The sequence below is a fragment of the Tachysurus fulvidraco genome, chromosome 3 (assembly GCF_022655615.1).
Source record: "Tachysurus fulvidraco isolate hzauxx_2018 chromosome 3, HZAU_PFXX_2.0, whole genome shotgun sequence".
NCBI lineage: Eukaryota > Metazoa > Chordata > Actinopteri > Siluriformes > Bagridae > Tachysurus > Tachysurus fulvidraco.
The window spans coordinates 2,472,821-2,495,034 of NC_062520.1; the positions used below are offsets into that span (position 1 = coordinate 2,472,821).

General features: G+C 43.4%; 1 protein-coding gene across 4 annotated transcripts in view; it reads right to left on the minus strand.

Moving 5' to 3' along the window:
- LOC113649776 (rho guanine nucleotide exchange factor 4) overlaps window positions 1-22,214 on the minus strand; it is a 135,724-nt gene that overhangs the window by 82,220 nt on the left and 31,290 nt on the right. Inside the window, exon 1 of one of the 4 annotated variants that reach the window (XM_027157732.2) lies at window positions 13,070-13,203. The exons of the other annotated variants lie outside the window; for them this stretch is intronic. Within the exon in view, the coding sequence (XP_027013533.2) occupies window positions 13,070-13,108 (39 nt within the window). The 5' untranslated portion in view covers window positions 13,109-13,203. Of the gene's footprint in view, window positions 1-13,069; window positions 13,204-22,214 lie in introns of those variants that run through there. 4 annotated transcript variants of the gene reach the window in all.

The following is a 22,214-nucleotide window of genomic DNA, read 5'->3' on the forward strand; positions in this document are numbered from 1 at the left end:
TACAGACCACAACCACATATGACAGACCACACACGTGAAAGAACACACCCACACGTGATAGACCACACCCACATGCGATAGGCCACACCCATACATTACAGACCACACACGTGATAGACCACACCCACATGTGATAGACCACACCCACATGTGATAGACCACACCCACACATTACAGACCACCCATGTGAAAGAACACACCCACATGTGATAGACCACACCCACATGTGATAGACCACACCCACATGTGATAGACCACACCCACACATTACAGACCACCCATGTGAAAGAACACACCCACATGTGAAAGAACACACCCACATGTGATAGACCACACCCACACATTACAGACCACCCACATGAAAGAACACACCCACATGTGATAGACCACACCCACACATTACAGACCACCCACATGAAAGAACACACCCCCATGTGATAGACCACACCCACACATTACTGTACATTTACATTTCTGGCATTTAGCAGACTCCCTTATCCAGAGTGATTTACTATTTATTTAAATTTATACAACTGAGCAATTGAAGGTTAAGGGCCTTGCTCAGGGTCCCAGCAGATGGGCGCTTGGTGTACCTGGGATTCATACTCATGACCTTCCAAGCAGTACTCCTACGCTTCAACCACTAGGTTAAACCTATTACAGACCACACCCACACATGAAAGACCAGACACACGTGACAAACCACCTCCTCACATGACAGATCACACATAAGTGACAGGCCACTCCCACGTATGTCAGACCAACGCCATGCATGACAGACCACATTCACATGTGACAGACCACACCCACACATGACAGACCACCTCCACACATGACAGACCACCTCCACACGTGACAGACCACCTCCACACGTGACAGACCACACCCACACTTGACAGACCACACCCACACGTGACAGACCACACCCACACATTACAGGCCACACCCACAAATGACAGACCACCTCCACACGTGACAGCCTCCACACGTGATTGCTCTCGTCCCTACTGTGTGCACATGTTCCGTATTTTTTTAAGTGAAAGACCTGCTGTATCTTATCCTTATCCTTATTCTATGGACTATATTCCCATCTTGTGTGTGTGTGTGTGTGTGTGTGTGTGTGTGTGTGTGTGTGTGTGTGTGTGTGTGTGTGTGTGTGTGTGTGAGAGAGAGCTAGGTGGTGATGTGCCATGTGGAATGGATGCCATCATGTTATTTCCCATGTGTGTGAGGTCATCCCTAACTTGCAGGAAGTAACCTGAGCACTACTCTTTGTGTGCGTGTGTGTGTGTGTGTGTGTGTGTGTGTGTGTGTGTCCCTGGAGCCTGTCGCGACACTGAATCCCTCCACATAGATCTGAAATCAGCTTAGAACCTGTTTGTGTGTGGGTGTGTGGGTAAGAGAGAAAGAAAGAGAAGAGAGAGAGAGAGAGAGAGAGAACCTGCAGCTGCACTGTATGCACAGATGAAGAGATTGCACCAGTCTAATGACGGAGAGAGGGAAGGAGAGATGTAAAGTGTTGCCTGTCTTCACATTCTCCTCCGCAGTGGTTTTAAATGAGAGGCATTGAGAAGCAGATGGAAGCCTCTCGCTGTGTGAGAAGCCAATGCAGCTCTGGAACGCCTCTGCATCGAGCTCAGCTACACAATGAAACCATTTTCACAACATGGGAAGATTTCAGTTTATTCAGAACTCTCGCTCTATATCTCAAAGCTTGACTTATGTCTAACTATATATCTAAACTCTACTAAAGAGTGAATCTGTGCTTCAGTGATCCAAACACTCCATCATTCAATATGTGACTCTGTAATTTAATATTAAACCCAAACGAGCAGTATTCCTAATCTCATGTTTATCAGTTCACTCAACGAGAGAGAGGGGGTGGGGACAGACAGAGAGAGAGAGAGAGAGAGAGAGAGAGAGAGAGAGAGAGAGAGAGAGAGAGAGAGAGATATTGAGAGGGGGGATTGAGAGGGGGGGATTTAGAGTGAGAGAGGGGGGAATTGAGAGGGAGAGTGAGAGATAGATTGAGAGTGAGAGAGATAGATAGAGAGATAGATAGATTGAGTGAGAGTGTGTGTGAGAGAGAGAGAGAGAGCGAGAGAGAGAGATATTGAGAGAGAGAGAGAGAGAGAGAGAGAGATTGAGAGGAAGAGAGAGAGAGAGAGACAGAGAGACAGAGAGAATATCACATCACTTGAGAGCTACACTGAAGGGATTAGTTTTTACACATTAGACTTCATTCTAATTCGACAGGTTTTATGGGTGTTTAAGGCTTTGAGGAGACATACTGTACTGTGGACATACTGTACTGTACCCTGACCCTGCATGTGGGCTTTGAGGAGACATACTGTACTGTACCCTGACCCTGCTTGTGGGCTTTGAGGAGACATACTGTACTGTACCCTGACCCTGCTTGTGGGCTTTGAGGAGACATAGTGTACTGTACCCTGACCCTGCTTGTGGGCTTTGAGGAGACATACTGTACTGTACCCTGACCCTGCTTGTGGGCTTTGAGGAGACATAGTGTACTGTACCCTGACCCTGCTTGTGGGCTTTGAGGAGACATACTGTACTGTACCCTGACCCTGCATGTGGGCTTTGAGGAGACATACTGTACTGTACCCTGACCCTGCATGTGGGCTTTGAGGAGACATACTGTACTGTACCCTGACCCTGCTTGAGGGCTTTGAGGAGACATACTGTACTGTACCCTGACCCTGCATGTGGGCTTTGAGGAGACATACTGTACTGTACCCTGACCCTGCTTGTGGGCTTTGAGGAGACATACTGTACTGTACCCTGACCCTGCTTGTGGGCTTTGAGGAGACATAGTGTACTGTACCCTGACCCTGCTTGTGGGCTTTGAGGAGACATACTGTACTGTACCCTGACCCTGCTTGTGGGCTTTGAGGAGACATAGTGTACTGTACCCTGACCCTGCTTGTGGGCTTTGAGGAGACATACTGTACTGTACCCTGGCCCTGCTTGTGGGCTTTGAGGAGACATACTGTACTGTACCCTGACCCTGCTTTAGGGCTTTGAGGAGACATACTGTACTGTACCCTGACCCTGCATGTGGGCTTTGAGGAGACATACTGTACTGTACCCTGACCCTGCATGTGGGCTTTGAGGAGACATACTGTACTGTACCCTGACCCTGCTTGTGGGCTTTGAGGAGACATACTGTACTGTACCCTGACACTGCTTGTGGGCTTTGAGGAGAAGTACTGTACTGTACCCTGACCCTGCTTGAGTAAAATCCTTAACTGTTTAAAGCTGATTTCTCTTGCTTTACTGAACTAAAGTTCATTTTTTCAGAGTTGTCCATAATCAGAATTCCAAACCAGGAAATAAACGAAAACTAGACTTAATCTAGGACTTAATGCTAAACAGTGTGATAAAGCTAGCTGTCATTTTTGATTTGTTGATTTAACAAAAGCTCATGTATTTTTCTTGTCTGGTCTCCACCCGATCCTGTCACTGGCTTGTTACCTGAATGTGTTCACCTGTTCTGGGTTCGTTCCTGTTCGGTTTGTTTGTCTGAATCCAGCCCACAGCCTCATTTTATTTGGCCTGCCATGGACTACAATCCCCAACGGTTCCCCCTGCAGGCTACATGTCTTTTTACACCACACTTTCTCTTGCCCCCTTTCCACCGAGGCAGTTTGAGTGCAGGTTTGGAGCCTAATTTAGAACCAGTTCTTTCTGTTTCGACCGCCAAAGCACCGGCTCTGAACCAGGAAAAGTGGTTCTTAAGTAGCACCAAAACGTTGCTGGTCTAGACTAAAGAACCACTTTCATGAGGGGCTGTGGGTGGGGCTGGGGGCGGGGCTACTGTTAGCACATTTGATAATATACCTTAAGTATACTAATGTTTAATACATTTATACTTTACCGCGATATGATACATTATCAGCACACATGATAGTAGGTAGCTACATGCTAAGGCTAACTTTTTTCTGTGTTAATGATAAAATAACGTTATGTACTTTATCGATTACAACCTCCGTTTATACAGATTACACGGAGCTGCACGTACACGTTTTATTTGCCGCGTTTGGGTGTTAATGTAGGTTCACAAAGCCATGAGCATTAACGGTAAAGTAACATCCGCCATTGTTGTTGTTGTGTTTGTGTTTGTCGCTGCTGCGCTAACGTCGCTGGGACACGTGACACGTATACAGTGACGTCACACTCGGCGCTGTGACGGCTCTCTAGCCGGTGGAAAGGCAAACCGGTTCTTAGAAGGTTCTCCAGTGGAACCAACTTTGAACCAGCACCAGCACTAGCTCTGAACCAGCACCCGGTTCTTTCCGGTGAAAAAGGGGCATCAGTCTCACTAAGACTCTCTGATTTATCCAGCCGTTGTTCATGTGTTGTTGTTTTTTTGCCTTTACACTTATACACATATTTTGGGTTGTGTCTCTGAATCACTATTTGCTCATCGCTAGATTTTTCAGGTCTATTTGCCAATTTTGATAAAATTCCAAACTGCATTTGGACCCGACTACATCGCATGACATCTTACATATTAATAACATTGATTTAAAATACATTGAAAAAAGTACCTGGGGAAGCAGTATCTCGGGGGCTAAGGTAAATAAATACATGTATAATTAGTGACCAGATGGTTGTGATTAAAATACAGGACCATCAACTGCTGGGCCTTAAGCAAGGAATTAAACCCCTGACTACACAAGTGTGATAAATAAGATAAATGTAAGTTGCTCTGGGTAAGAGTTTCTGCTTAACACATCGAGAGAATTCAGCTAAGGTGGCTCGGGCATCTGTTCCGGATGCCTCCTGGACGCCTCCCTGGGGAAGTGTTCCGGGCATGTCCAACAAGGAGGAGGCCCCGGGGAGGACCTAGGACACGCTGGAGGGACTATATCTCTCGTCTGGCCTGGGAAAGCCTCGGTATTCCCCGGAAGAGCTGGAGGAAGTTTCTGGGGAGAGGGAAGTCTGGGCATCCCTGCTTAGACTGCTGCCTCCACGACCCGGGCCCTGGATAAGCGGTAGAAAATAGATGGATGGATGAATGGATGGATGGATGGATGGATGGTCCATGAAGTTCTCATTAAATTGCTGCTGGCCCAGGTAGAGGTTTGAGTTGGACTCTGCTTGTCTGGGTATCATTACAGACTTGTATTTTTATATAGTTACAGCTGATCTGCTTTTGATTCTTTCCTGTCTTTTAACAGATTCTGGATTATCTTATTAACTAGTTATCCTATTAACTTATTATCTAGATTGATGATTCCTTTCTCTACTCCAGTTGTAACTGAAAGTTAAACTTTAATCTGATTTTTCATGATGAGAAATGAAATGTAATGTGACAAATCACAAAGAAGGCAAGATGGCAAGTGATAAAACGGAGAAAAGTCAGATCCAAGTGTGTGACATTATTCAATAAATCCCCTAAATCTGACTTTAGAATTGTCTGTAAATCGAGTTCCTCGGTTTGTAGGAACCTGTAGGCTATGTTAGTGTAACATAGTTCATGGGTAAATTAGTTCGTCACCAGCTTCGGCATGGAAATCTTGCACCGAGTAAGTTTATAGGATTTGAAATAAGTAGCATTCCAACAGCATTTGGGAAGAAGATATCTCCTGCCAACAAATTCCACATCAATAAATAGCTCATAAACACCCACACAGCCACAACACGGCCCCCAGTGGGGAAGGCCATTCCTTATTAAACCAACTTTACCATGATGCACTTGTTCCACTGTTTCATTCCAACACAATTCAACTCAAACATCCAACTGACCAACTGAACTGACCGTTGTCCTCTGAGTCAGGGAGTTGTGGAGTGGGAAAGTCTGATAAAGAATATCCTGATCTCCTCCAACACTCTAATCTTTCTCCTGCTTTGCCATGCAACTTATTTAACTCCATCAGATTCAGGAAGCAGGAAAATTCCACAACTGAAGTTCAACCTCAACTTTCTCATTATTAATACCATCACAGTTAGATTTTACACTTCAGGCCTGTTTAATGTAGTTCACTGATGGAGTACTATACACTACACACAGCTACTGTTGGTTTCATTCATTCATTCATTCATTCATTCATTTTCTACCGCTTATCCGAACTTCTCGGTTCACGGGGAGACTGTGCCTATCTCAGGCGTCATCGGGCAGCGAGGCAGGATACACCCTGGAGGGAGTGCCAACCCATCGCAGGGCAAAAGCTGGTATATATTAATATAAATGAATCTTCATTTAATGAACTCTGTGAATTGGTACAATTTAAACTAGAATTATGAAAACTCCTGACAAAAACAAAATAAAGTGAATCAAATGCAATAAAGTTTAAACAAGGCACCATAACAAAAATCCCTTCATCACGTTTGGGTCCTAGCAGCTCATTTATAGGGCTAGTGGACTGGTCTGATTACCATCACCACCCAAACCACAGCACATTCCTGGGCATTTACATTTTTATTTAACCACCAGTATTTTGTAGAACCTTAATCCTTTCCTCATTGCTGTCTCTCACTCCTTCAACCCCAGAAGAGCGTTCCAGTGTTCTAACTCACTCTGTGGTAAACCTCATGGCTCGGGTGTAGGACTCGGAGCAGTCACCAACGCAGTGAGTAAAGCAGTGATGAGGTCATTATAGCTCTAATGAATTATACAGCACTGTGAAAAAACAAGACTTTTAGCAAAAAGGTCAGCACACAGTCACATTCACATAGACCACGCTCGGTCAGGACGCACAGTCGGTCAGGACACACAGTCGCATTCACATACACCACGCTCGGTCAGGACGCACAGTCGGTCAGGACACACAGTCGCATTCACATACACCACGCTCGGTCAGGACGCACAGTCGGTCAGGACACACAGTCGCATTCACATACACCACGCTCGGTCAGGACGCACAGTCGGTCAGGACACACAGTCGCATTCACATACACCACGCTCGGTCAGGACCGAAACAACACCGGCTTTTGATTCGACAGCGGACTGGAACACGGCCAAGCTGATAAAAGCAAATTCAGATTGTTCCTCTGTGGCCTTTTCAGTAAATACAATTACTGAATGGAAGATTGTGCCAGATATGATATCTGTCAAAGCCAAATAAATCACAAAGTCTGTCTGCAGAGCCTAATAGTGATGTTTAATATAAGGATTAATCTTAAATCTTCTTTACTAGCTATTTTAACTGTGAGTGATTTTTATATTTACAGCATTTGGCAGATTCCATTATCCAGAGCAACTTACCGTAGGTTAAGGGCCTTGCTCAGTGGCCCGGCAGTGGACACTTGGGATTTGAACTTGTAACCAGTGGTCCAACACCTTAAACACTAAGCTACCACAGTCCATGTCTTTTTGGGAAGGCTAATGAGATTATTATAATGAATGTATGATAAGTTTTAGAACATCCAGTGGGGTGAACTTTCTGGTTCCAAATACTAATCCATGTGAACTGAAAGCGTGCATTTATTCAGCAGGAACACTTTGTTTCCCTGTTTGTAAAACACGTCTCAGATCAGGGTCTTTACACTGTAAGATGTTCCAAGTTGGTTAAACTCACACTGTAACCCTCTACGTTATGTACTGTAGAGACCCCGGTCACTATTTATCAGTATTTTATGACAAAAGTGCTGTAGGTTTTACAGAATGGCTCTAATATACAGCAGGGTGTTTTTTACATCCCTAAGACAGTATCATATTGTGGGGACAATTTTGGCTATTTCATGTAGATATTTTTCATTCATTCATTCATTCATTCTTGAGAAACGTCTTATTAAGTGAAAACATTCACTCATTTCCTACCGCTTATCCGAACTACCTCGGGTCACAGGGAGCCTGTGCCAGACATCTCAGAAGTCATCGGGCATCGAGGCAGGATATACCCTGGACGGAGTGCCAACCCATCACAGGGCACACACACTCTCATTCACTCACACACTCACACACTACGGACAGTTTTTCCAGAGATGCCAATCAACCTACCATGCATGTCTTTGGACTGGGGGAGGAAACCGGAGTACCCGGAGGAAACCCCCGAGGCACGGGGAGAACATGCAAACTCCACACACAAGGCGGAGGCGGGAAACTGGAGGTGTGAGGCGAACGTGCTAACCACTAAGCCACCGTGTCCCCCTAGATATTTTTCAGCGTAGCAAATTAATTTGAACTTCTCTCCAAGGTTTCATATGATGATGGGAGGTTGTGTCTGTATCGTACCTGACTTTAATAAACAAAACCCCGAAATAATCATTTGTGTTTATAATAAAAGCCGATGATGTGGGACTTTTAAAATGTTTTTCAATGTTAGTTTGCCTGTGATGCAGCATAAAGTGCCAATGTGGCATGAGAAGACATATCAATCATGTTTGTCTGAGTATTAATAATGTAACCAAATATTCTTATGTAGGAATTACGAAATACAAAATAGAATGTGTTGCTGCAGACAATAGTGTAAATGGCCCGAGGTTACTGTAGGATATTGTATTCAGCAGTAATCACAGTACTGATTACAGCAGTAATGTGAAGTACAGTGAGCCAGCATCTTTAACATTTATCCCTAATGATCAAGCCTGAGGTGATGATGGTGATGAAAAACTCCCTGAGATGATTTTAGGAAGAAACCCTTAGAGGAACCAGACTCAGAAGGGAACCTCATCCTCGTTTGGGTGACACTGGACAGGAAATAATGTCAATGTAAATAATGTCCTTTCTACAACAGTTTATAGTCCTGTGGAATTGGTGAACTAGGTTTTAAAGTACAGTCACGAACTAACACAGAACGGGTGAACACCGGCAAGTAACGAAGGAATGGCAGGTGGAGATGTGACTAGAAAAGCAAACAGTGAAATGTCAATGACAGAATAAGGGTCAGATTTATTTATTTTATTTACCAGAATGCACCTCTTTATAAATACTGTAACTGGACAGCATGAATCATCACAGTCATCCTGATTAATGGCTACACACGCTTCTTCTCTCTGGACCTGCTTGATCTATCTTGATGCCCTACATCTATTTGGAGACACATTGGGTGCTCAGTGCTGTTAAGGATGCTCCATGTGGACCACCTGGTTAGAACGACATGGAGACTATGGTGCCAACTTTTTGCTCAGGTCTAAATTGATGGCTTTGACAGGTAGCTGCTAAATCTATAGTAAACTTAGAAATGACTAGAATTGTAGAAATGACCACTCTCTGGTGTCACCCTGTGAGGACGATCTTCCGTTTCTAGTTTGGTTCCTCTCAAGGTTTCTTCCTCATATCCTCTCAAAGTTTTTCCTCATCACCCCAGGCTTGCTCCTAAGATATAAGCCTGGGGTGATGAGGAAAAACTTTGAGAGGCCTTTATTATCGCCACATATACATTACAGCACAGTGGAATTCTTTTCTTCACATACCCCAACTGAGGAGGTTGGGGTCAGAGTGCAGGGGCAGCTATGATACAGGGAGGGTTGAGGGCCTTGCTCAAGGGCCCAGCAGCCTTAACCAGTTGAGCCACCACTGCCCAGTGCAGGGATAAATATACACACACTGTATATATCAATTTATTTTTACATTTGTGTGATGAGATGGCATCATGAGTTTAATTAATTAAACATTATTCCAACACTGTGAGAATGAAGAATTGAGTTCATTTATCCCTGCAGCTCTTAAAACAGCACTAAAGGTTATCGGGATTGCATGCTGCTGCAGTCTAAGACACAAACATGTAAACCAAAATGAAGGAACATCTTCTAGCGTGTCCTTATAAGGATCAGACCCAGCGTTTATCAGCAGCAAAATACACACAGCGAAAATGGAAAATAGCTCACGGACACAAGAAAACTTCCAGCCGTTGTCAGTTAGATGGGAAAAGTCAGAGTAATTGCTTATGGCTCCCAGTAGAGATCATTATCCAGCCAAAAATCTGGCCTGAACTGCAGAGGGATGCTCACAGCACGAATACTTATCCACTTTCTCATCTGATCAGAAACAGTTAGCGTTTAGGCCTGAGCCATCTGGGCTCGCTTTCTGGAGTCTAGACTTATAGTAAATGACATGGTCTATAGAAAACCTCCAGAGAATGCTACCTCTAATGTCTGGGTCTAAATACAGATCCGATGGCATTGAATCATCTGCTAAACCGAACCAGAGGACGGCAACAACCACAACAACAACAACAACAACATCAACAACAACAAGAGGACTCCAACAAATACTAACATACACAGAGTTTTGTTTATATTTTATTATCCTGTTGAATCATGAAGGTCAAACTGGAACAAACCATCTTTAAACAGAGCTTGTGGTCTGTACCACCCAATTCACTGTAAGATGTTTGTGTGTCCTTTCTTTATATGGATACTTCCTGCACTCCTTCATTCCTTCTTCCATCCTATCTTCTACCTTCCTTTACCCTTCCTTTATCCCTTTCCTCCTTTTAACTTCATTATTTCTTTAACATTCCTTCTTTCCTTCTTGGTTTGTTTTTTTTCCCCCTTCCTTCCTTCCTTCCTTCCTTCCTTCCTTCCTTCCTTCCTTCCTTCCTTCCTTCCTTCCTTCCTTCATTCCTTCCTTCCTCCCTCATTTTAACTTCCTTATTTCTTTTTTGCTTCCTTCCTTCCTTCCTTCCTTCCTTCCTTCCTTCCTTCCTTCTTGATATTACAATGCCCTTAATTATTTTTATTCATCATATTATTCTGCTGTTATTATTATTATTAGACAGTAAGGGTCGTGGTGGAGTCAGTAGATCAGGAGGTCATTAGGTCCATTATCAAAGCATAAGTATAATTTTTTAGAAACTCATGTGTGGAATCGTTCAGAGTTAACAACAGGGAGACTGCGAGTGACATTACAGCATCAGAGAAGGCAGAGAGAGAGAGAGAGAGAGAGAGAGAGAGAGAGAGAGAGAGAGAGAGAGAGAGAGAGATACTTTTCAACACTTTATTTACACAAGTCACATATCATTAAAATTCATGGCGACTTAATAAATAAATAAACAAACAAATAAATAATTAAATAAATAGATAAAGATGTTAAGATGGCTTCTACATTGATTAAAACATGGGTGATCAGTTGAACTTCGGGGAAAAGTTCAGTTCTCCTTCCTCCACAGAGCACAAAGCATTTTCCCAACACCACACACATTTAAAACCATCAACATTGTTCGTACTTTTGTAAAAATTAAAATCAATTAAAATTCTTGATTTTATCAGCCTTTTTAATATCGTTGTGGCCTCACAGTCAGCGTTCTGTGTAATCTGGTTTCTCCGGCTCAGGTATATTGCCATCTTCGCTTGACCGAAGATGAAGTTGACCAGTTGGCACCTGAACCTTTGTTTCATAACGTACTTAAAACCAAAACTAAAACACTGAACAGTAAAAACAACATAAAACAGCTGAGAGAGAGAGAGAGAGAGAGAGAGAGAGAGAGAGTAAATGAGTCCCAGTGTGAACTCCACCTCAGCCATTAAACGAACATAGCATCCATAAAGCTCTGATGTAACATCACCCTGAGTGTTAATATTTAGAAACAGTTCATAAAGCTGGCAGTTTATTACAAATGAAACATCTCCAAGATGTTTTCAAGAATTTCAATAACATCTAAATGGACTGAATAAACTTCCGAAGGAATTAAACCTTCAGGTCGGGTCAAAGGTCAGAGTCAGAGCAGCGAGGTCCTGATTGCTTTGTCTAAGTTCTTAATCATCTTTATCGTGTTTAATGACAGAGCGAAAGTCACATGAACACTGAATAGAACCGACTTCCTCTAATAATCACGGTGAAGGATCCTGTCAGGAGGAAAGGAAAGCCCTAGTGACGTAGCTACAGGGTCAGGCTTAGGGTTCAGAGCACAAAATGAATGAAAAAAACAAAAATCTCTCCAGAAATTATACAACATGAAGCATTGTGGGTAATTTTCATTTTCAAAAATCATTTTGCCCTGATACACATCCCTGTGAATGAGCTGTTACTATGGAAACAACAACAATCGCATATTTATAAACCTGCAATGATGAAATGAAGACTCGATAACACTTTCTGACCAATCAGAAGAGCTGTGGGCTTTTGTGATGTACACGGATGCGTTGTGTAAGAACAGAAAGTAAACAAAACAATATTCCCTTCGTTCATTGTAATTTTGTTGTAATTGTCTCCTGTGGGCGTGGCCTGTCCTGCATTTCACTTTGTTCCAATAAGTACTAATTAACTAACACGCTAATCAGTGTGAAATTCTCACTCACACTCTCACTCATTTCCTACCGCTTATCCGAACTTCTCGGGTCACGGGGAGCCTGTGCCTATCTCAGGCGTCATCGGGCATCGAGGCAGGATACACCCTGGACGGAGTGCCAACCCATCACAGGGCACACACACACTCTCATTCACTCACACACAACGGACAATTTTTCAGAGATGCCAATCAACCTACCGTGCATGTCTTTGGACCGGGGGAGGAAACCGGAGTACCCGGAGGAAACCCCCGAGGCACGGGGAGAACATGCAAACTCCACACACACAAGGCGGAGGCGGGAATCGAACCCCCAACCCTGGAGGTGTGAGGTGAACGTGCTAACCACTAAGCCACCGTGCCCCCCCAGTGTGAAATTTACATTACATGCTAGGTTAGCCAGCTAACATTACAGCTAGCTATGTAATCTCACCAGAGACAACAACATTCTGCTTTAAAAGCCACACGCAGGACACCTTCGGTCTGAGGAAGCGAGTAAGGCATTATCTCTATTTTGCATGAGAAAATATAGCAAACACCTACATCAAGTACATCATCATCATCATCATCATCATCATCATGAAGTTCATCTGTGACTCCTGATATATCAGTAAAATACTGAACTCTGTAAGTGCTCCATTGTTCAATGTCAATATGTTCCATACTGAAGCTCTATCCTGCTCTTGCAATCATCTCCTGAGAATCTTAAAAAACACAACCACACACACACACACACACACACACACACACACACACTGCCAAACAAACACAACACTCTACACCACACCACACAACTCCACAGGTCCCCCAGCAGGATTAGCATCCCAAAGAACAGAGCTTAAACCAGCGTTGGAGGAAAGTTAGGAAGCTCTTACCGTGAAGAACGCTCTGAGGAAACACATGACACTGAGCATGATGAGAGCGCCGTGGGAGAAAGCTCCTCTCTTCCCCTCTCTCAATCTCTCTCTCTCTTTCTCTCTCTCCCTATTTCTCCCTCTCTCTTTCTTTTTGCGGCTGGCCCCAGAGTCTTGTGAAACCCAACTCACAGCTCACACACACACACACACACACACACACACACACACACACACACAAAAAAAAAAACCTGTTACTATTTTGGATTGGCTCAGTGGACCTCTCAGAGGGCAGCTGGCCAAAAGGGAGGAGGGCAAGATAACAAGTGCAACAAGAACAACAAGGTCCAAACTCAACTCTTAACCAAACCTTATCTAACAACACCTCAGTGCTCATGAGCAGTGTTAATGTATTAAATATGACATCACTGTTACCTTCTCTGTGGTCCTGCACCCTCTCAGAAGGCCTTTCACATATGTAAACCCTGTGTAAAGTGAATGGTAGGTTTGTGTAGTTAGAGGTTTCACACTGCTCCTACTGCCCCCGGGGGGTTAACACTGAATCCTGTCTCTTCATAATCTGCCCTTGTGTCACACAGAATATCTAAGTCTACTAAAGGTGGTAGAGCGTTTTCTTATTTAGCTCCCAAACTTTATAACAGTCTTCCTGATAGTGTTCAGGGCTCAGACACACTTTCCCAGTTTAAATGTAGATTAAAAACTCATCCCTTTAATCAGGCGTACACATAATACATCCCATAATATCATGCACCAGTACATCAGACCTGCACATTGTTATGAACAGATAACAGATATGTTAATCCCTCTCCACTGCTTCTCTCTTTGTACCCATCCCGAGGCGTCCGGACATCGTACCGGCTCCCGACGTCCTCTGTGGGACGAAGCCTTTGGACGTCCACTGAGCCGAGGCCGACTCTAAGAATCCTGAGACATCTCCAGTTAGACTCTGTGATACTAAGGAGATCTGAAGTCCATGATCCTTACACCAATACAACATTTATCTGACTGTATATTACAATCACACCCCCAGTGTCACCCATATGAGGATGGGTTCCCCCTTGAGTCCGGTTCCTCTCAAGGTTTCTTCCTTTACCAATTTAAGGCAGTTTTTCCTTGCCACTGCTGCCTGAGTCACCTCAGACTTGCTCATAGGAGAATAAATACATACACACTGTGAACTATATATATCTGATAATAATCTAGAATTTTTTTATTCTGTCACTTCTTTTACTCTTATTATTCGATATTTCCTTTATCATTAATTATGTTTACCTTCTGCTCCATGTTTATGTTCTGTAAAGCTGCTTTGAGACGATGTCTATTGTAAAAAGCGCTATACAAATAAACTTCAATTGAATTGAATTGAAAACGCTGTACGTCCCTAAACCCTGCCGTAACCTTCTTCTCATTTGCATATTAGCGTATCAACGATCCCGATCGATGAAATACAGTGTGCCAGAGCTTTAAATAACGTCTCGTCTCAACATAAACCATAAACTCAAACAAAAGAAAAGAGAGAAGTGAATTCCTTTAAAGCATGAAGAGACGTGTGTTTACTCGTACTGGACTTGTACTTCACTGTTCCGTCCTTATCATTGTTTATTTATTTCAACTCAGGGATAAGTGCATCTGAAAAGCTTCGGAGTCGAAGTGCTCATGTTCATACGGTTCTATAAATGAATATGAAGTCAGTCACACACGCCATTGTGCTTCATGGATGTGGTGAAAAGAGGCAGCAGGTTAAAGGAAGTGAAACTGAACTGCTCCTGTGCTGTGGACAGGACGAGCTTCACTCATGAAACTTCTGGAGCTCTGCATGAACACATACGTTCACTGACTTCATGACCGTGCAGGAGGACGAACCTCTTTAGAGCTGCACATTTATCTGATACATTCACACCATGGAGCTCCCTTCTGTATCTGTCTATCTTTCTTCCTGAAATCCTCTTTCAGTCCTGCATTCTTTCTTTACTTTTTTTGCATTTTTTTTCCTTCCTTAATTAGGAAGCGGAAGAAGGGGAAGGAATGGCAAGGAATGGAGGATAGGAAAGGCATGAAGAAGAGAAGGAAGGAAAGGAAGATGAAAGGAAGGAAGGAAGGAAAGGAAAGGAAAGGAAAGGAGGCAGAAAGGAAGGAGGGAAGGGAAGGAGTGAAAGAAGGGGATGGGGGATAGAGGAAGGAAGGGAGCAAGAAAAATGAAGTGAAGGAAGGAAGGAAGAAGGAGGGAAGGAAGGAAGGGGGAGGGAAAGCATGAGAGGAGAAAGGAAGAAGAAGGGAGGAGGGAAAGAAGGAGGGGAGAAAGGACGGAAGGAAGGAATGAAGGAAGGAAGGAAGGAAGGAACGGAAGGAAAGCAAGGAGGGGAAAGGAAGGAAGGCAGGAAGGAAGAAAAGGAAAGAGAAGGAAGGAAGGAAGGAAGGAAGGAAGGAAGGAAGGAAGGAAGGACGGAAAATAGGAGAGAAGGAAGGAAGGATGGAAGAAAGGAGAAGAAGGAAGGAAGGAAGGAAGAACGGAATGGAGGGAGGGAGGAAAGAAGGAGGGGAAAAGGAAGGAAGGAGGGAAGGGAGGAGGGAAAGAAGGAGGGGAGAAAGGAAGGAAGGAAGGAAGGAAGGAAGGAAGGAAGGAAGGAAGGAAGGAAGGAGGAAAGAAGGAAGAAGGAAGGAAGGAAGAAAGGAAGAAGGAAAGAAAGAGGAAGGAAGGAAGGAAGGAAGGAAGGAAGGAAGGAAGGAAGGGGAAGGGAGGAAGGAAGAAGGAAAGGTAGGAAAAATGAAGGAGGGAATTTGGAGGGAGAAGAGTGGAGACAGAGTAATATGGAAGCAAAGGAATACAAAGAAAGAAGAAAAGGGAGTATGAGAATATTCATAAGGAATTTCTCTTCTTTCCTTCCCTCCCTCCCTCGATCCCTCCCTCCCTCTTCCCTCCTTCCCTCCCTTCCTCCCTCCCTTTCTCCCTGGTCCCTTCACTGAGCCGATCTTGACTCTTTACTTGTCAGTACTGTTAGATGCTGATGCATGTACATATACAGATATTTCTTGTGTATTAAATCTTCCTGAGAGACAAAATACTGACAGGAAAGAAGACCTAGCTTCTTTCTTAGATCAAGCGCCGTACCCAAGTCTCATCACAGACTGGAAATAAAAAAGGTTATAGTCTGTGAGAGTGGAGAAGAATATCAGTGAGGATAAATATCACCATATCACCCTCTGCTGGATAAACAGCACTGTGGATCTCTCATAATCTCACACTCTGACATCATCCAAGTCAATATATTCATTTCACTTCTGTATTACTTTAAAACTTTAGTAGTTTGTGCATCAGCTCATCTCTCAGGTATTCATTTACAGAATCTTTTTGTCAGTTTTAAATAAAAAATGTGTTTGAAATGTTACTGTAGTAATACTTGAGTGTTCTGTATCACAGAGGCTGCACAAATACAGAATCCCCTGGAAACCTGTGACAAATCTAACATGTGGACCCTGTGATCTGCTGTGGTTACCCCGAACAGACCCAAAGAAGAACACCAACATGCATCACAGAATAGTGCAATTGTTTCTTTGCATATCCCAGCTTTGGATGTCAGAGCATACCATCAGCCATGATACAGCACCCCTAGGGCAGAGAGGGTTAAGGGCCTTGTTCAAGGGCGAACAGTGGCAGCTTGGCAGTGCTGGTGCTCACACTCAGATCAACATTGCCCTTTAATTGGTAGACTCAATATATTCATAGCCCGAGTGCAAGAATAGTGACGCAGGCTTCAGGCACCAGATTACATCTTTGTTTAATATATTTGAGGTAAAATAAATGTTGAAGAACTTAATAAACACAAAATTATAATATACTGCAGCTGTAATTAAAGGCAGGGTCTCCGATTTTTGAGAAATGCTTCAGAAAACCGAGTCGGGCTGATAATAAACAAAAATCAAAACAAAAATCAAAACAAACGTGTAGCCAATGAGCAGAAAGGGGCGGGGCTTGTCGATATGGGCTGAGAGAGTGTTCAGTGCGCATGTGTGACATTAGCAGAAAGCGGTTTTAACATCGACATGGAGGATAAAAACAAAGAAAGAAAGAGAAGAAAGACTTACGATAAGGACAAGAAGTAGGACGTGTTAATATAGGATCAGCTTTCCAGTGCTGGAGAGAACTGAAGGAGCAGGAAGTTGGCCACATATTCACAGGTTGGAGTTTCCCGAGTCAATAACTCCTGAGCTAAACGCTGTTACTACACAAATAACACCTCTTTTCTATCGTAGTAATGTAGAGAGGCAGCTACAACCGCGTTTTGTGTAGTAACAGCGTTTAGCTCAGGAGTTATCGACTCGGGAAACTCCGACCTGTGAATATGTGGCCGACTTTACTTAAGACGCCGAGGCGCTTTTTTCCTTCTCGATAGGTGAGTAACGTTGGTTTTGCTTTGTTACACAGAACTAATATATGCCTTTGTCCTTTACATCATTATGCTTGTGTGGCATTTTTGCTTGTTTGTTTATCTACAATCGTATCGTTCTTCCCTTCAGCTATGATAAAGACACGTTTCTTTCCGTCAGTCGCCTGGGTTACGTATGTATGTGTGGGCGGAGCTATCGATACAGGGGTGGGACCCGTTTGGGTTAGGGGCGTGTTTGTTTTGGTGATTTCAAATGTCGACATTGGCTTTCAAAAATCGGAGACCCCACCTTTAAGTAGATTTCTTTCCTCAGCTTTCCTTCTCTCGGGATCATTTCCCATAACACGACAGCATACAAACATGGCCGCACCAAGCTACAACTCCCAGAAATTCCCACTGCAGTTTACTCGCTCACAGTTTTTAGAGGTTTAACCGTTCAACCCTGAGCACAATGACACCAGTACTGATATAAACACAACACAAACGTTCAGCCACTGAAGTGACTCGATCTTTATTAACCGTTGAACCGTGTTTGCATCCGTATCGACTCAGCGATCGTGACGACTTCAGGATGTTGTTCAGAATGAAAAAATTGCAGCTTTCTTCATCCAAGATCTCATAGATGCTCTTATTTCTTTAAAATTGAATTGGATTGAATCAGGATTTGTAAATTAATCTTTTAGCGGAGTTTGAATAGGAATTTTAACAGGTGAATTATTTGCTAAACCACAAACATCCATGATTTCGCTTTGGTCACTGATCTTCTCCACTGGTCACACTTACTGGTTAAAGCTGCTTTACCCAACAGCAGAGCAGGATGTCAGCTTGGTGTTGATATTGCATATTAGCAGAGGTGCAGATGAGCATGAGCACTGCAGCATTTCTCACAGGATGGCCGTGTCAGCTAAAAACGGCTCTTTAGCCGACAAGGTGTTTCCGCTCGGTTAAAAACAACCATCTGTTTAGTCATCACTCTGGTTATTTTAACACATGCTGGGGTTCAATAAACTCGTATAGAACTCTCCTAACACGTACAGATCTGGCATCTGATATAGATTATATCTGATCATGACCTGATTATTAATTAGTGAAGAGACTCTTCAGCTTGCTCTATATTTTGTGACAGTAATCTTTGGACCATGATGCCGTGTAGAAATCTTAATGTTTGTCGAGTGCGAGAACACGGGAAGGACACGAGGCAGAAATAATGTCGTTATTGCTCGTTACTTCTTTCCACTTGACTGATTTAGAATATGCCGTGCTCACACGTACATGCTGTCCTTTCATTCATGTTTATGGAGTTTGTTCTTACAGATTTGTCTTTCATCATGCTGCATCACCTTCTAATTTTCTCTCTTTAATTCAATTCAATTCGAGTTTATTTGTATAGCGCTTTTTACAATAGACATTGTCTCAAAGCAGCTTTACAGAACATGAACATAGAGCAGAAGGAATGATAAAATAAGGAACATAAGGAATGATAAAAGAAAAAGAATAAAAAATGCAAGATTATTATTAGATGTATATATAGTTCACAATCTGTTTGTATTTATTCCCCTATGAGCAAGTCTGAGGTGACTCAGGCAGCAGTGGCAAGGAAAAACTGCCTTAAATTGGTAAAGGAAGAAACCTTGAGAGGAACCGGACTCAAGGGGGAACTCATCCTCATCTGGGTGACACTGGGGGGGTGATTGTAATATACAGTCAGATAAATGTTGTATTGGTGTAAGGATCATGGAATTCGGATCTCCTTAGTATCACAGAGTCTAACTGGAGATGTCTCGGGATTCTTAGAGTCGGCCTCGGCTCAGTGGACGTCCAAAGGCTTCGTCCCACAGATGTTCTGATTTGTTCACTGGATTTAGTTCATCTCATCTTCTTGTTTTATGACGTGACGTGACGTGACATACAGCTAAATACGGTGACCCATACTCAGAATCCGTTCTCTGCATTTAACCCATCCAAAGTGCACACACACAGCAGTGAACACACACACACACACACCATGAACACACACCCGGAGCAGTGGGCAGCCATTTATGCTGCGGCGACCGAGGAGCAGTTAGGGGGCTTCGGTGCCTTGCTCAAGGGCACCTCAGTCGTGGTATTGCCGGCCTGAGACTCGAACCCACAACCTTAGGGTTAGGAGTCAAACTCTCTAACCATTAGGCCACCACGACTTCCCCCCCTTTATGCCCTGGATGTTTAGTTCTGGTGAGTTGTTTGGGCAGATTTCCTACATTTCTCTCATCCAACCTTTCTGAGCTTTCAACTAATGTAGATTATAAATGGTGCTGAACTTATATGAAAACACCTCACATTCCCTTCATGTAAATGTAATTCTCCATGTAATCAGGCAGAGCTACTGTTAACCATCGCAAAGCTGATTGTTTTCCCACAACCTCATAGACCACTTTGTTTTACACAAGTCTTGCTTGAAGTTAATCAGAGCAACTTGGTCATGTAAGAGAGAAACCACAAAGTGAAAGCTTAACTCTGACGGTTCCATATCAAGGACACAATCTCAATCTACTCTCTCCGTCCTCGTCCTCCAAAACATCCGACCTGAGCCGTCCCTCTGATGTCCTCGTCCCTAACCCTGTCCATCCTCGTCACTCCTAAAGAGAACCTCGACATCCTCATCTCTACTGCCTCCATCTCTGCCTCATGTCTTTTCCTCACTGCTACAGTCTCTAACCCATACAGCAGAGCCGCTCTCACTACTGTCTTGTACAGGCTAAATTCCTGTTACACTGATTCCACTTCCTGCTAATCTATAACTTGTATCCTTCACAATCTAGAATTCTCAGGCTATATATATATACTGTACTTCTGAGCACTATTAAATAAAGAGAGCTTTGTCTAGTGCTGCAGTGTTCACGAGATTCCATGTGATGAAGCTCGTTAGCCCCTTGTAGCCCCTACAGGCAATGAAAAGTGATGCTAGCTGAGGTCATTTCCTGAGGGAGGAGAACGACAACTTTTTGTTTAACACTCGGGACTCGTTCGTGCGAGCGCACGGAGAAGAGGTTATCCTCATTCACGAGAGTGATTATAAATAAGCATGGCCCTTTTGTGTGCACTTTAGAGGGATGTGCCGGTCTGCAGGTTTGTCTTGCCCTCTGGTGATTACATGTACAATAGAAGAGAGGCATCAGTGCCAACTGCTGCTTTGTGACCGACTTCTTTACAGGTTCTTTGCACAGCTTTTCTGTAGAGGCGCTGAGATTTTGTTTCCTGTGGGAAAGAAGACGTCGCTAACCGGGAGTCGGATCGTAAAAGCACGGATGATGATAGGAATATGGTGGTCAAACTAAACCGCAGGCCATGTTATGTCTTGTTATGCTCCAGGAATCAGCTTTTTGAAGTTATCTGCACATAGAAAATGACTGACAAGTTGCAACAGGTTGTAGAACTAAGCTGTTCCTCAATATAAAAGCCCTTCAGTGCCTTAATCCAGACTGGTAGCATGGGCATTATGCATTCTATAATGGCATGTGGTTCTTCTTGTTATATTTTGGGGAAATTACTCAACCATTACAAATGAACAATCAAGATCTAATTTCCCAAAGGGAATAGCTTTGGGTTATTATCCAAGGCCTGTACAGAATGCTTGGCTGTTCTCTTTCTTTCTCTCCTTCTAATTACTCTTCTCTGTACTGCTAACCCAGTCTCATATAAAATATCCGATATTATAATGCAGTACCTTATCAACAAAAGTGATAAATTCACTGTGATGTCTAATCAATTAAGGATGAAGGACTGATGTTTATCTCTGTGTAACATCGTTGTTAATGCTATGTAGGTTTTCTGTTACTTTCCAGATCTGATCTTACTGCCCCGTAATGTCTATGCATCGCTATATCTTCTGCTTAGTAAAGAACAGCAGAAGCAGGCTTTTCTGTAGACCTGTAGATCGTCACTGAGGAACAGCATGTCCATGCATTGCTGCAGACTATGTCGAATAGGGAACAGCATAATCTGCCATACAACTGTTTGAGTCGGGGACAGCAGAATCGGGCTTTGATGTATGCCCTGTTCACTATGGAACAGAGGAACCAGGCTTTGCTTTTGACCAATTTGTACTGCTCTGGAATTGAATCGATGGGGGACAAAATAATCAGGCACTGCAATGAACCCAGTTCAGTAGGCAACAGAAAAAAGATGGCACTATTCAAGACTAGGCTTAGTAGGAGAAAACAAATACAATTAATCAGAAAGCAGCAGGACCAGGCTCTGCTCATTAAGGTTGAGCAGAACCTGGTGTAGATACTGTCCTTGATTATTAGACAAAAGGAGATGCTGTCGACTCGGTTCGATACGGACACTGGTAACAGACACTGGTTTAGTCCATGTCATATAGGGAATAGTAGAATTAAGCACTACTTGGTTTCAGAGAATATCTGAACCACACTATCCTGAAAAAAAAAAGTTTGCTAGAGAACAGCCAAACTAGGAGATTCTTTGGACCTAGTATTGTAGGGAACAGATGAAACAGGGACTGCTGTAGACCCTTTCAAAAATATAGGAACACAATACAAAACCTCTGTAGACCCTGTTAAGTAGCAAAGGGCAGAAGCTGGGATTTATGTTGACCCTGTTCAACAGGAGACCAGGCACTACTGAATACCCTGTTCATCTGGGAAACACAGAACCAGGTAGAGGTCTTCACGAGTCCACTTAGATTCTAAAAAACGCGGTCCGACCCGAGACCAGCGCGGGTTCGGGTCTAAAAGTTTTATGTGTGCCTCGGACAGGGG